General features: G+C 46.1%; 1 protein-coding gene across 1 annotated transcript in view; it reads left to right on the top strand.

The window, feature by feature from the left end:
• The first annotated feature begins 1,424 nt into the window (after positions 1 to 1,424).
• The window catches only part of LOC147635108 (uncharacterized), a 64,778-nt gene continuing 53,026 nt past the window's right edge, over positions 1,425 to 13,176 (top strand). Inside the window, exons 1-2 of the mRNA XM_086804408.1 lie at positions 1,425 to 1,582; positions 1,665 to 1,899. Of these exons, the coding sequence (XP_086660534.1) occupies positions 1,529 to 1,582; positions 1,665 to 1,899 (289 nt within the window). The 5' untranslated portion in view covers positions 1,425 to 1,528. The remainder of the gene's footprint in view (positions 1,583 to 1,664; positions 1,900 to 13,176) is intronic.

Below are 13,176 nucleotides of genomic sequence, written 5' to 3'. Positions count from 1 at the left end.
CCACAATTTGGAAGCACTTGGATGATTCAACCAAGGTAATTGGAAGAGGTAAATTTCCATTTCTCAATAGAATTTTGGGCTTATTTGGGAGCCTTCTAATCACTCAATTTAGGCTTATAATTCAAGAGCAATTGTCCCTGAAGTGAGTGCCTATTGAGGTTGGCCATCACACAATCCCTATAGTACCAAATGCTAAACTTGCCCATTAGCAACCTTATCCAATGAATCCAAAGTATGCTAAAATTGTTAAAGAAGAGATAGGCAAGCTCATTGAATGTGGATTTATCTATGAGATTGAACATTCGGACTGAATTTCAAACAATAGTAGCAGTCATGGCTTAGTCCATCATGTAGCCAAGCATAACCACATATGTGGGATCAGTAGGGCTTATTGATAGAATCCATCTCGCTCAAAGTAGCACCTCGCACATTGCTTGTCCCAACCTGTGTCATAGGAAGTTACATGGGCATGGTGATTCCCTGTCTAAGCCTCTCTTGCTCTACAATAGCCTTAATACATTCCACAACCATCCAAAGTTGTTCTTCCTTGTCTGTGGAAGTAGAGACAGCTTGCTTAATTTCCTCTCAATTAATAGCATAAATAATGGATATGAATTCCCAGCTCTCGGTTTGTAGCAATGTGTTTGAGAATCTTACACCTAGATCCCAACCTGTGTCATAGGAAGTTACATGGGCATGGTGATTCCCTGTCTAAGCCTCTCTTGCTCTACAATAGCCTTAATACATTCCACAACCATCCAAAGTCGTTCTTCCTTGTCTATGGAAGTAGAGACAGCTTGCTTAATTTCCTATCAATTAATAGCATAAATAAGACCCATAGCCAGGTTTGTCAAGGTTTCCTAGTTTGCATCAAATTCCCAACTCTCGGTTTCTAGTAATGTGTTTGAGAATGTTACACCTAGATCCACCTTGGATATGAATTCCCAACTCTCGGTTTGTAGCAATGTGTTTGAGAATCTTACACCTAGATCCACCTTGGATATAAATTCATGTGGTCTGGCACTTGGGCATTGGGTTGACAGTCAAGATTGGTTCCATGTGGATAAGGATTTCCACATGCGTGGGGCTCGTGTGTAAAGCGACACTAGGTGTGGCCCTTCCACCTGTAAGGACCACTATTGATAGGTGTAAACCTTTATTGTCAGGAGTTAACCTCTAGTGATAGGACTTCACTTCCTTATTATTGGGGTTCATCATGTTCTCCTTCTCCCCATAGTTCAACATGCTACACATCTCTCTCCTCCTCCAAATGTACATAAATTTTGGAACAGAAGGGTGTTTATATAATTAGTTTCCATCACGTGCCTTTAGAGGCTAGAATTTTACATAAAAGTAGTAGAGCCATTTTTTTTTTCCCCAAAAGTTGGGCGTTAGGAAGCGGGCTTAGTACCCAAGCCATTTTTGATCTAGCCATTGTATACGAGCTTTAATTATTGTGTCATTATACTCTTTGAATCCGGTAAGGTGAATCGGCAACGAGGTTTTGAGCGCGGAGGGAAAGAGAAAGATGCTATCAGCGAGGTCTACCTCCATCTGTACCAGGTGGAGGCAGAGGTGCAAGGTCATGCACAGGCCCCCTTCCATGAAGAGGCTGTTGGTTGCCTGCAGAACGTTGACTTTCTTTTTGGCTTTTCTTGTAGCAGGTGGCCCTGTTTACGAGGTCGCTGAGCCCGGCACCTGAGAATCAAGAGGTCTCTCTCACAGAGCTCACAGAGAATCCCTCTGCATCGAATACAGAGGCCCTTTTTTGCATCGCCCCTCGGAAACTCAGGAACGTGGAAGACGAGGACTTTGTCTCTGCCTCCCCTCACCTCAACCACTTGGAGTCTGCAGGGCCTTTTTCTCGCACTCCACTACGGCAGAACTATTATATTTCATGTCAGTCTCTTTGTACTGCCATACATTTTGAATGTAGATGTGTGCGTGTGTGCGTGTGTGTGTGTGTGTGTGTGAGAGAGAGAGAGAGAGAGAGAGAGAGAGATTATATTAACCTACAAAAGACCCAAAGGGTATGTGTGAGACCAAAAGATGTTAAGTGTGATCCATGAGTAAATTGAATGTCAAGACCACGAAAAAGAAAACCAAACTGCCAGAAGAGAAACAGGGCCAGCATACCATGCAGGCCCTGTGTATACAATGGAGTCAGCATAAAACCCTAACGTGTCTGGCCTTGTCATGTGTCATCCTTTCCTACAACTCATTATATGGAAACGATGTCCACGGCATGCCAGGGAGCCGCTCGGTGGTGTTGGAGAATGTCTCATTGACACACCTCACCTACATACAGGCTGTGGGCAGAGCCTGTGGGGGCGAAAGGACGAAAGAACGAGATGTACGAGAGATCAGAGCAAATCAACACAGCATGAGATGGATGAATGAGTGTATGCATGATGGTGAATGTAATCCTGTACAAGAGGCCCTCAGATGTGAGGAGACTTTGAGTAGTAGACCTGCGAAGAAGCAAAGACGCTGAAGCATGGTCGGCGACGAAGGCTCGCGTCGGTGGATGTGGAGGCACTCTGTCTGTGGTCGGCAGCGGAAGGTGTAGCGATGCCAGCTCTGGTGACAATGGTGTTGTGGTACCGGAGGGGTGCAGACTCTGGTGACGAGGGTGCTGCAGTACATGGAGGGGTGCAGGGCTGGACGTTGAAGGCACGCGTCGATGTGAGGCGATGCAAACAAACGCAAACTTGCAGATGAGTGGCTTGCAGGAGAAATGCAGATCTAAGGAGCACATAGGGTTGTTGTCTCGAGCAGATGATGTGCTGCCGTCACAAGGTAGGTGGTGAAGAGCAGAGAGGGCTGTTGTCCCGATGTCGTTAGGTGATGATGAGCAAAGAGTGTGTCATCATTTGGCCACCACCCAATTGGTCCACCCGTGCTTTCTCGTTAAATATGTACATTGGATTGGCATCCATGGCAGTTGCATATGCCGGGGATTGATGCCACTCATGTGATACTTTGGACTTGTCTTTTCGGTGGGACTTGTGCCCGTGTGTAAATGCTCGAAAATGCCTGGAGGATTGGTGTTCCATTGGGTTTGGTACCTTGTGTACTTGCTTGGAGCACGTCTATTTTGGTAGTCTCATGAACATGGATTGTCCATACCAATGCTGCATTGTATAGCATCATTATGTGCTTACTTGCAATTGAAATTGCATGTTGTTTTCATGCTTACTTGACCAATGTGTAGTTCTAGGTAAGGGGACACCTGCTCGTGAATTGTGCGTGTGAAACTGTTTGCTGACATGGTTATGCGGCATGTGATAGGTATTAAGTATTGGTCAAAAAACTAGCCTTAGGAATTAGCACTAATTTATAAGTGAGTGTGTACACACTTCATTAAGTTTTGGGCAACCAAAACTCACTTATAAGTTACGACCAGCCCTGTGTTCGTACACATTGATGTCTCGAGGTGGACAAAATCCAATGCCCACCATCCAAATCTTATCCCCTTTGTACAAAGGGAGCAATCAGCCATGTGTCTGTTCTAGCTTACACCACAAGGCTCTCTACCTGACACCTAGAGTGGACAACTCACCATCTCTCTTCTGTCTCTCTAGAAATAGGTGCCCTCTTCATGAGGCCTTTTTGTTTGTATTTTTTGCACTTTCTCCTTCCCAACTCCATATCCAAGCTTGCTAGTGTGTTTTCCAAGCTTGTCATGTGCACACACATGTACATGCTAATCTCAGGGCTAATCCTGGAGGCAACATGATAAAGACTCACTAGAGACAGAATTGGAGCATCGGTTGTTGTTTTGGCAAGGAGAGAACCAGCAGTCGGCCAGTTCACATGGTCACTTTCAGGCCTATAAATAGAGGCATAATTGCTCATCATTTTGATCATTCAACTCCTTGTTGAGTTGGGCCTAGACATAGACTAGGGTTAGGGTTTGTTTATCTTTTCCAGAAGGCTGCCCATGGCTGCAAGGGATTATGTACCTTTTTGTACCATATGAAATATTGAATTTCCAGCTCTCTCTCTCTCTCTCTCTCTCCTTCCTCTCCCTTCTGTTTGCGCTTTTGCATGAGCATGTTTTAGATGGTGTTTAGGGCTGAAAGAAGCATCTCAGAGCTTCCGCATGTAACAAAGCTTCCAAGAGTGTTTCTAGCATAGTAGCAGGGAAACATTGTTTCCTCCCTTGGGGAACAATGGAATGCGTTCCCCCATGGTGAATTTGCACTAACCGGGCGGAACGTTGGAAGGGGAACGGTCGTCGGAACGAAGGGAACCATGGGAGAACGTCGACATGGAATGGTTGGCTGCCGTTCCCCTCCCACGTGGAATGGTTGGCTAAAAGCGACGTTTGATCAAACAAATAAAGTTGTTTATCGTATGCTCGACGCTCGTGTCGACTCACATTTGTCCACGACGCGTACTTGTTGTCGCCTCACCGCTGCACGTGTACCTGCTTGGTGCTCACTGTTGTCGCCTCAGGCCTCGTGTATCGTGCCTTAGGCCTTGTGAGTCGTGTAGCATACTTGTCCACGTACTAGCCCCAGGGTCCAACGCAATGTGCTACTGTGCTCGACTGTTGACAGTGCTGAGTGGACACGACTCTTCACACTTTTCCAAGGCAAGGCAAGCTGCAACAACTTTTCCCTCTCTCTTTCTCTCTCTCTTTCTCCGTTTGAAACTTTTAGTAGTTACACGTCACAGTCAAGCAAATATTAAAATTTAAAACTCCTCTCTTTCTCTTTCTCTTCTCTCTCTTTTTCTCAATTTGAAACCTTATATAGTAGACAAAAAAGGACTCATTTCTCTCACTCTCACTCTCTCTTTCTCTCGTCTCATGGATAGCTTTGAAAGGCTGATTAGCCTGTTGCCCGAATTTGCAAAAATCATGGCTTCCTCAGGCTCAAAGCGATTGGCTTCGAATGCAATTTGGTGGGACAAGGTTGAAAGGCTAGAATGCTATTCATCTAAGGGAGGTGCAACTGTCATGTGCCTGAAATGCCATGGACATTCTTAGAGCTAATCCGAAAGGGTCAGCCATGAAAAAGACCAGTAAAGCTAGGATTTGGAGCACAAGGTACAGTGTGGACTTGGAGCAAGGCTTGGAGGATTTGGAAGGCTCAGTCGGTTGCAGCAGGCGCTTCAGTTCATGGAGAGGCGCAGCCCGACCAGCATTTATGGAGTCCAAGCCTAGTCGGTTGGTCCGACAGCAGTCGACGAGCTCTTCTAGGGTCCAAGAAGACTATATAAGGCATAGAGTGCTCATTGTTATATTCATTCAACTCTTTAGGAGTTGGGTCCAAGTTAGGGATAGATTTTGGTGATGTTCACCTTTTGTATGAAGGCAGCCTAGGGCTGTAGAGAAGTACCTTTTTGTACTATATGAAATATACTGAATTTCCAGCATATCACTCTCTCTCTACTCTCCCTTCTATCTGCGTTTTTGCATCAGCATGTTCTTGGTAGTGTTTAGGGCTGAAAGAAGACCCTCAGAGCTTCCGCGTGTTACAACAACACGATGGAAATGTACGCAATGTAAGAAAGAGAAGGCAAGAGGAGCAAACCTTGTGAGAGCACATCTATGCCATGTAAACAATGAAAAAGCGCAAGTGAAAAAATGCTCAGGGACAACACCTGAAATGTATAGAGAGCTTTTGGCAAAGTACCCAAGTGAAGAGGAGAAAGCATGTGCACGAAAGAAACCAGCAATTGATGTATCTTACTTCACTAGACATGGGGAAGATGTAAGCATGGGAGATGGACAACAGTATGGGAGCTTTACATTTTCCCAGGATTCACAGCCTATGGGTGCAAGCTCCGGCAAGCTGTAAAACTTGGGAGCAGCTTGGGATGCCCGCAAGAAAGAGAGGGTAGATGTAGTTGTTGCAAGGTTCTTTTATCATGATCATGTAGCATTCAATGTTGCCAGGTCCCCATATTTTATTGAAATGGTCCAGGAGATTGCATGGTATGGCCCAACATACAAGCCTCTCTCCTATGAGACACTATGCACCACCTTGTTGCAAAAGGAGAAAGCTGAAATTGAATATGCTTTAGGATCTGTGCATGAAAGTTGGGCAAAGAATGGTGTCACTTAATGTAGATGGCTGGAGTGACACTCGAAAAAGGTCCATTCATGGCATGGTCGCTTATTCTCGAGGAAGAATGAAATTCATTTCCTCACATGATGCTTCTGGGACTGGAAATGTTGATAGTGTTGACTTCACATTTTGGTATGAAGTCAACACTATCAATGTTGTGATGAAGCCAATCATGCATTTGATGCGGATTGCAGATGGACGAGAGCCATGCATTGGGAAGGTTTATGAGGGGACTGACCGAATGATCGAGGAAATAGGGAAAATGGGCTTGTCCGATGAGAAATATGTAGAGGTTCGATAATTATGTGAAGCACGATGGAATGGTTATCCTTCTCCCATGCATGCTGTTGCGTATGTCTTGGATCCCGAGTTCCAAGAATGTGAACAAGAGGCCGATGATGAGGTGATGGATGGTTGGGAGACGGTGCTTTCTAGGTAGGTTCGTGATGATGATAAACGAAGGTTGGTGAAAGACCAACTTGGATTTTACTATAGCAAGTTGGGAAGGTTTGGTTCAACCGATGTGGAGAGAGACAGGTTTAAGTGTCATGTGCATGAATATGCCATGGACATTCTCAGAGATTCTTCAGCAGAGGTAACTAGGAAAAGACCATTAGAACTAGGGATTTGGAGCACAGAGTGCAGATGGGCCAGTGTTGGACTTGGAGCAAGGCATGGAAGAGAAGGAAGGCTCTGTCGGCTGCACACAGGCTCTGACGGCTGCACACAGGTGCTGTCGATTGCATCAATGGGAGTCGGCTATATGAGCTTCAGGAACACAGAATTGGGAAGAGCTCCCAGGAGGTTTGTTGGTGGTGTTCCACAAAGCCAGAGGGGATGGCAGTCCTGTGAGTCATATAGGTTCCCGGGCAACGGTCCCAAGGGAGGTTTATCCTCCAAGGGTGATGTGAGAGTGCCAGACTCATTTCTCAGGAATGAAGACGAAGACAGTGTTCAAGGTCAAGGCAGGAATGGATTGTGGACTAGATGTAACCAGATGCATAGATCTTAGTCTGTGACAGAGTAGTTTGGAGACCGGGCCGGGCTTTCATAGAAAAGGGTTGCTAGGGATGGATGGATGACAGAGGGATTTCGGGAAAAGAGTGGGATGATGAGAGTCATCCAAGAATAGGTTGGAATCCCGTCATCAAGTTCAGCAGAGGGAGATGTCATGTGCATGAATATGCCATGGACATTCTCAGAGATTCTCCAGCAGAGGTAACCAGGAAAAGACCATTAGAACTAGGGATTTGGAGCACAGAGTGCCGATGGGCCAGTGTTGGACTTGGAGCAAGGCATGGAAGAGAAGGAAGGCTCTGTCGGCTGCGCACAGGCTCTGACGGCTGCATACAGGTGCTGTCGGTTGCATCAGTGGGAGTCGGCTATATCAGCTTCAGCGCTTCTGGTGGCCGACCAGTATTTATGAAGAAAAGGGGTCTGGCGGCTGACCGACTGCTGCAGTCCAGAGGTCCGATGTCACCAATTGGCCGACCATTTGGTCCATCTCCAGTTTTGTGTCTCGTTCACTTGAGGCCAGGCCGGTGTCTCATGTAAAGAGGCCAGTATTTTTGCTTAACATGGATGGGAGCCAGACTGGTGCCACCCGTGTGTTAGCAGGATGGTGTCGTATGGACGGAAGCCAGACTGGTGCCACCCGTGTATGACTTGGATTGTGTTCTACCCATGGGATTGTCACGCCATGAAAGAGCCAGTATTTGTGCCGTGTCTTGCCTATGGGACTGTCACTTCATAGGGAGGCTTGTGCCTGGAACTGTGTTTTACCTATGGGACTGTCACTCCATAGGAAGACCAGGATTTATGTTTTCTGTCGTGCCATTTTTGTGCCGACAGATGTTTTGTACTTGTTCCATGAGCGGGAGATATGTCCATGATACTATTTGCACATGCACTCATGTTTTGCATGTTTGAAACTGTTTTCGCATGACTTGTATTTTTGTGTTTGCTTGCTTGACGTGCCACTTACTGAGCGGGGACGCCTGCCAATGAGTTGTGAAGTTTGCTCTGTCTTCTGATGAGTTTTGTTGCATGTGAACAGTTGGTAAGTGTATTGCACTTGTTGGTTTAATAGCTTTATTTCTAACCTTTCATTTTATAAGGTGGTAAGTTCACATTCATTTAAAAGTGGGCACCCACATATGGGCCAAGGTGGGGAGCCACACTTAGCCTCTTAAGTGTGTGGGGGTGGGTGCATGGCCACCTACCCACACCACACCATGGAACTGGCCGCCCCCATGCAACCTTGGGGAGCCGGCCAGCTGTGGTCGTGTAACTTCCCCTCCAACACCTACAAAGAGGCAACCAGCCTTCTCTCTCTCTCAGACCGAGTCAGACGTTTTTGTGCGCCTCCTTCACTTCAGGCTACGCCACCTTCACCCCTTCTACAGTCAGCTGCGCATGCTCTCTAGCTGGTGGCTGTTTCCTTCCATCGGCGCATGCTCCTTCACACCTCTTCCTCTTCAGGCTGCAGCCAGGCGGCTGTGCACTGCAGCCAGACGGCTGCTGTAACTACAGTTGGCGGCTGCGTTGATTCTCCAGCAGGCTGCCTTCTCTTCGCCAGGCGACTTTACCGGCGGCTGTGCGCTGCATACAGGCGGCTCCATCTCCAGCAGGCAGCGCATGCTCCACCTCCAGCAGGCTGTCATCTCCCGCAGGCTCTGCGCTCCATCTCCTTTACAGGCGGCTCCTCCTCATCCTCTCCATAGGCGGCTACGCCTCTTTCTCCTCCACAGCAGGCAGCTGTGCTCCTCTGCAGGCAGTTACACCTTGCAGGCGGTTACACCTTCCCTCCATAGGCGGTTACAGGTGGCTTTGCACCTCCTAGGTGGCTACACCTCCTACACAGGCAGCTCCTCCTCCTCCTTGACAGGCTGCTACGCCTTGGTGTCCACTTCTAGTAGCTGCACACAAACACCTTGGATATTTGTCTTCCATCTGCGAGCTACAAGTAAGTGAATTCAGATTTAAGTAAAGAACTTTTTTGTAAATCTGATAAAGGATTCTCTTTACCGCTAACACCCGTTCGGTGCCGGGTAGTCCAAGCTTTTGGAGAACTACGGTCCAAAGGTGCCGAGATCGGGAGAGCCAGGCGTTAGTACGGGAGCGCCTATTTGTGCACGGTCCTGGAACACCAGTGGGGCGCTCTCTGCAGATTCCAGTGAAGGCACGGGACCTTAGAGACTGGACCACTCAAGTGGTCGCTTTCCTTCGAACATCTACTTCGAGCCTTTTGTTTGGTACTGTATTCATTTGTACATGGACATCATCTGGTTCATTGAACCCATGGAGCATTGTATTTGTTAAATACTCCCTATAATATATCATATATTGAGGGGGGGTCGGCTCGTTCCGGCCCCAGTGCTGGTGTCCATCTATCAACATTTTCAGTTGTTATTAAGTTGTCCATTTCAAATTGTGATATTAAGTTGTGCTATTACACGTGTGGGTGTCCAACGGAGTCTATTCCCACTTGACGGGATCCGTTTCATTGGTATCAGAGCATGGTTGTTTCCCTCTTCTTAGTGGGGAAATGAACCTGTGTATTGGACACTCTGCTTCTAGCACACTTAACACAATGGACAGCCAAGGCAACCCTTTGGAAGTGCCTAATTCGAGGGGCCCATCAAGTGCCTCGCGTGTTTCTGATGCTCTACGAGGAAGGCACAAGCTCCTTGAAAGGGTAAATGATAGTGATTCAAAGGGACAACTGTCTCGAGGAAAGACAATCATGCAAGACATGTGCAAAGTGCCATTGAAGCAAGGAAAGCCGATGCAATGGTAGATGTGACTTTTGAGTCCATGGCACGGCAAGTGGGCAAGAAGCCAAGGGAGTTGGCTGTTTCTTACCTCCTTCGCAAAGGTGACATCAAAGAGGGGGAAGATGGAGAGCTGAAATTCAGAAATCCACCTCGCTTGAAGCATGGAGATCCTGCATCTCAAAGGTTGAGGTCATTTATGCAAAAGGAAGAGGTGACAGTCATCTCTTGTCTGCATCTTCTCCACAAGGCACAAAGCCTGACAGGTATATGTATGCTAGTGCTCATGGAGGACATGATGGTCACATGCATTCAAGACATGTATCCCATGGTAGGGGTGACAGGTTTGCCACTCGAAGAGCTTTGCCCTCTGAGTGTCTCATGGAAAGACATTGCCTTATGCAGGAAAGTCACATGCATCCGATTCTCAAGTTCGTGGAGCACATGCCACCATGCTTCATGAAACTTCCATGATGGCCCATGGAGCCCATGAAGATAGGGTTGCCCCGTTGGATAAGGGAAAAAGAAAAAGAGAGGACCATGAGCCTCATGCCAGAAAGCTCAAGGAATTTAAAGCGGGTGACAAATCTGTTAAATATGATGTTTTTCATGGAGAGCATGATGCTTCCAAAGTGTTAGCATTTGTGGCACAGTTTGACATTGCTTTTAGCGATGAGGACTTCACTGAGAAGTCTAAAGTACGCCATGCTAGCATGTTTTTGAAAGGGACTGCTGCTCATTGGTGGATCACTGAAAAGATCACCAAAGACCCCATTTGCACTTGGAAGGAGTTTAAAGACAGATTCTATGCTCAGTTTTTGCCACCAAATGCGGAGCAAACTCTCACCCAAAAGTGGGATAGACTTGAGCAAAGAGATAATGAAAGTGTGCAACAGTATGTCAACAAGTTTTGGAAAGTGTTGCTGGAGGTAACTCTTTTTATGCAAATTACTGAGGATGAAAGAAAGAGGAAGTTTCGCTCCGGATTACAACCAGCTTATCGTTCGCGCATTGAATTGCACCCGAAACATACTTTGCAACAGCTCACAGCCTTTGCTCTTGCTATGGAGCAATTGGTGCTCAAAATTAAGCAGGATCAAGGTGGTTCAAAAGGGAAAGACAAGACTGTCCCAAATCTGCAAAAAGGTGGACAGCCACCTAAAAAGAACTTCCGGGAGACCCACGAGGGAGGTAAAGCTGAAAATACCTCACCTAAAGATCAAGGCCCAAAGAAGAACAAATTCGGCTTGACCCCGGAGTAAAGAGAGCAATATGCCAAGGAGGGAAAATGTTTTTCTTGTGGCAGCAAAGAGCACATGTTTCGACAATGCCCTGACCGCAAACCAAAGCACAGACAAGCAGACCAAGGCTAATGTACATGCAGTTCCCGATGTGCAGGGAACCACAAATCATGATGCAAAAGAGCGGATGGTAAGGCTTGGGATCAAATCAAGGATGAGCCCGCCTTATTTATGACTGTGCAACTGATAACTTCATCTCTATACAAACGGCAGTTTCCTTGGGTATTGAGATTGAGAACATGGGACCTCATATTGAAGCCGAAGTTGCCTTTGTTGGTAAAGAGGTGCAGGTTACCCCATTGATAGGGAAGTTGCGCAATCATATCCAGGGCTACCTTGATAATGAACATTTCTTAGTTGCACCACTAAATGGATGTGATGTATTGTTGGGCAAGCCATGGCATCATAGGCTTGAGCCCCACAAAGAGTACAAGACCAACATGATTTCTTTTATGCATAGAGGCCACATGCATTTCATTGATGCTGGCAAAGAAGGGGATTCCATCCCACTTGTATCTCACATCCAAATTAATAAAGCAATGAAAAAGAGTCTTTTTGCGTACTTGGTTTTTGTTCGTGATAGCATTGTACCAAGTCATCAAAATGTGGATGCTATGACTTATGATAGGCTGAATTTTCTTCATGCAGTCAACGACTGTTTTGTTGATGCATTGCCAGGTGAATTACCTCCCCAACGGCCCGAGGATCATCGCATAGATCTTGTGCCAGGTAGTTCTCCACCTAACAAACCCGCATACCGAGTAAGTGCTGCACAACAAGAAGAGATCATGAAGCAGGTAAATGAGCTTTTAGACAAAGGTTTGGTTCAGCCTAGTTTCTCACCTTATTGCTCTCCTGTACTTCTTGTTCAAAAGAAAGACGGCTCATTTCGCATGTGTGTGGACTATAGAGCTTTAAACAAGCTTACCATCAAGAACAGATTCCCAATTCTGCGTATTGATGACATTTTGGATAAGCTTGATGGTTCGGCTTGTTTCAGTCGACTTGATTTGAAGAGTGGTTATCAACAAATACGAGTGGTGCCACAAGATGTCCATAAAACTGCATTCAGGACAGCCTTTGGATTATATGAATTTTTGGTGATGCCCTTTGGTCTCACCAATGCTCCTGCCACGTTTAATCGTATGATGGATAGGATATTCCGACCCCATCGCAAATTTACAGGAGTATTCTTTGATGATATCTTGGTTTTCTCCAAGAATGAGCAGGAACATAAAACTCATTTGGTCACGGTATTCGAAGAGTTGCGGAAGCATAAACTTTTCATTAATGCCAAGAAAAGTGAGTTCTTCCTTTCAGAGGTACATTATCTGGTCACATTGTATCCAAGGATGGAGTAACAATGGATCCTGTAAAGATAGAGACCATTCGGAACTGGCCAGAATTGCAAAACGTACATCAAGTATGGAGTTTTCTCGGATTATGTTCATATTATAGGCGTTTCATAAGACATTTTGCTATGATAGCCACTCCTCTACATGATCTCACAAAGAAGAAAACCACTTTCAAATGGACTTCAAAAGAACAGGATGCTTTCTTGCAGCTCAAGCATGCTATCATATGTGGATCCGTATTGATTGTTCCTAACTTGCAAAGATCATTCGTAGTAGAATGTGATGCTTGTGGCGATTGTATAGGGGCTGTCCTAAATCAAGAAGGGCATGCAGTTGCATACGAGAGCCGTCGTTTGCATGATGCTGAGCTTCATATGGATATCTATGAGAAAGAGTTCTTGGCTGTAATTCATGCCTTAAAGATATGGAAACATTATCTTCTTGGGACTGAATTTGTAGTCAAGACAGATCATCAAAGCTTGAGATACTTTCTATCTCCTTGTCGATGGAGGTTGGAGTTCTCTTGATGCTGGAAGCAGGCGTGCATGCTGTTCACACCTCGCCGGGACTCCTGTTCTCGATGCAGTTCTTGCTTCTCTAGAGTTTTATGGATGCTTGAATAATGGCCACAACAAAGAGCAAATTTTGCTTGATATCTGGTATATTG

Source organism: Cibotium barometz, chromosome 10 (assembly GCF_041138505.1).
Source record: "Cibotium barometz isolate CiBa-2024 chromosome 10, ASM4113850v1, whole genome shotgun sequence".
NCBI classification, from domain to species: Eukaryota; Viridiplantae; Streptophyta; class Polypodiopsida; order Cyatheales; family Cibotiaceae; genus Cibotium; species Cibotium barometz.
Note: the sequence above shows the minus strand (reverse complement) of the source record. Positions and strands in the feature narration are given on the sequence as shown.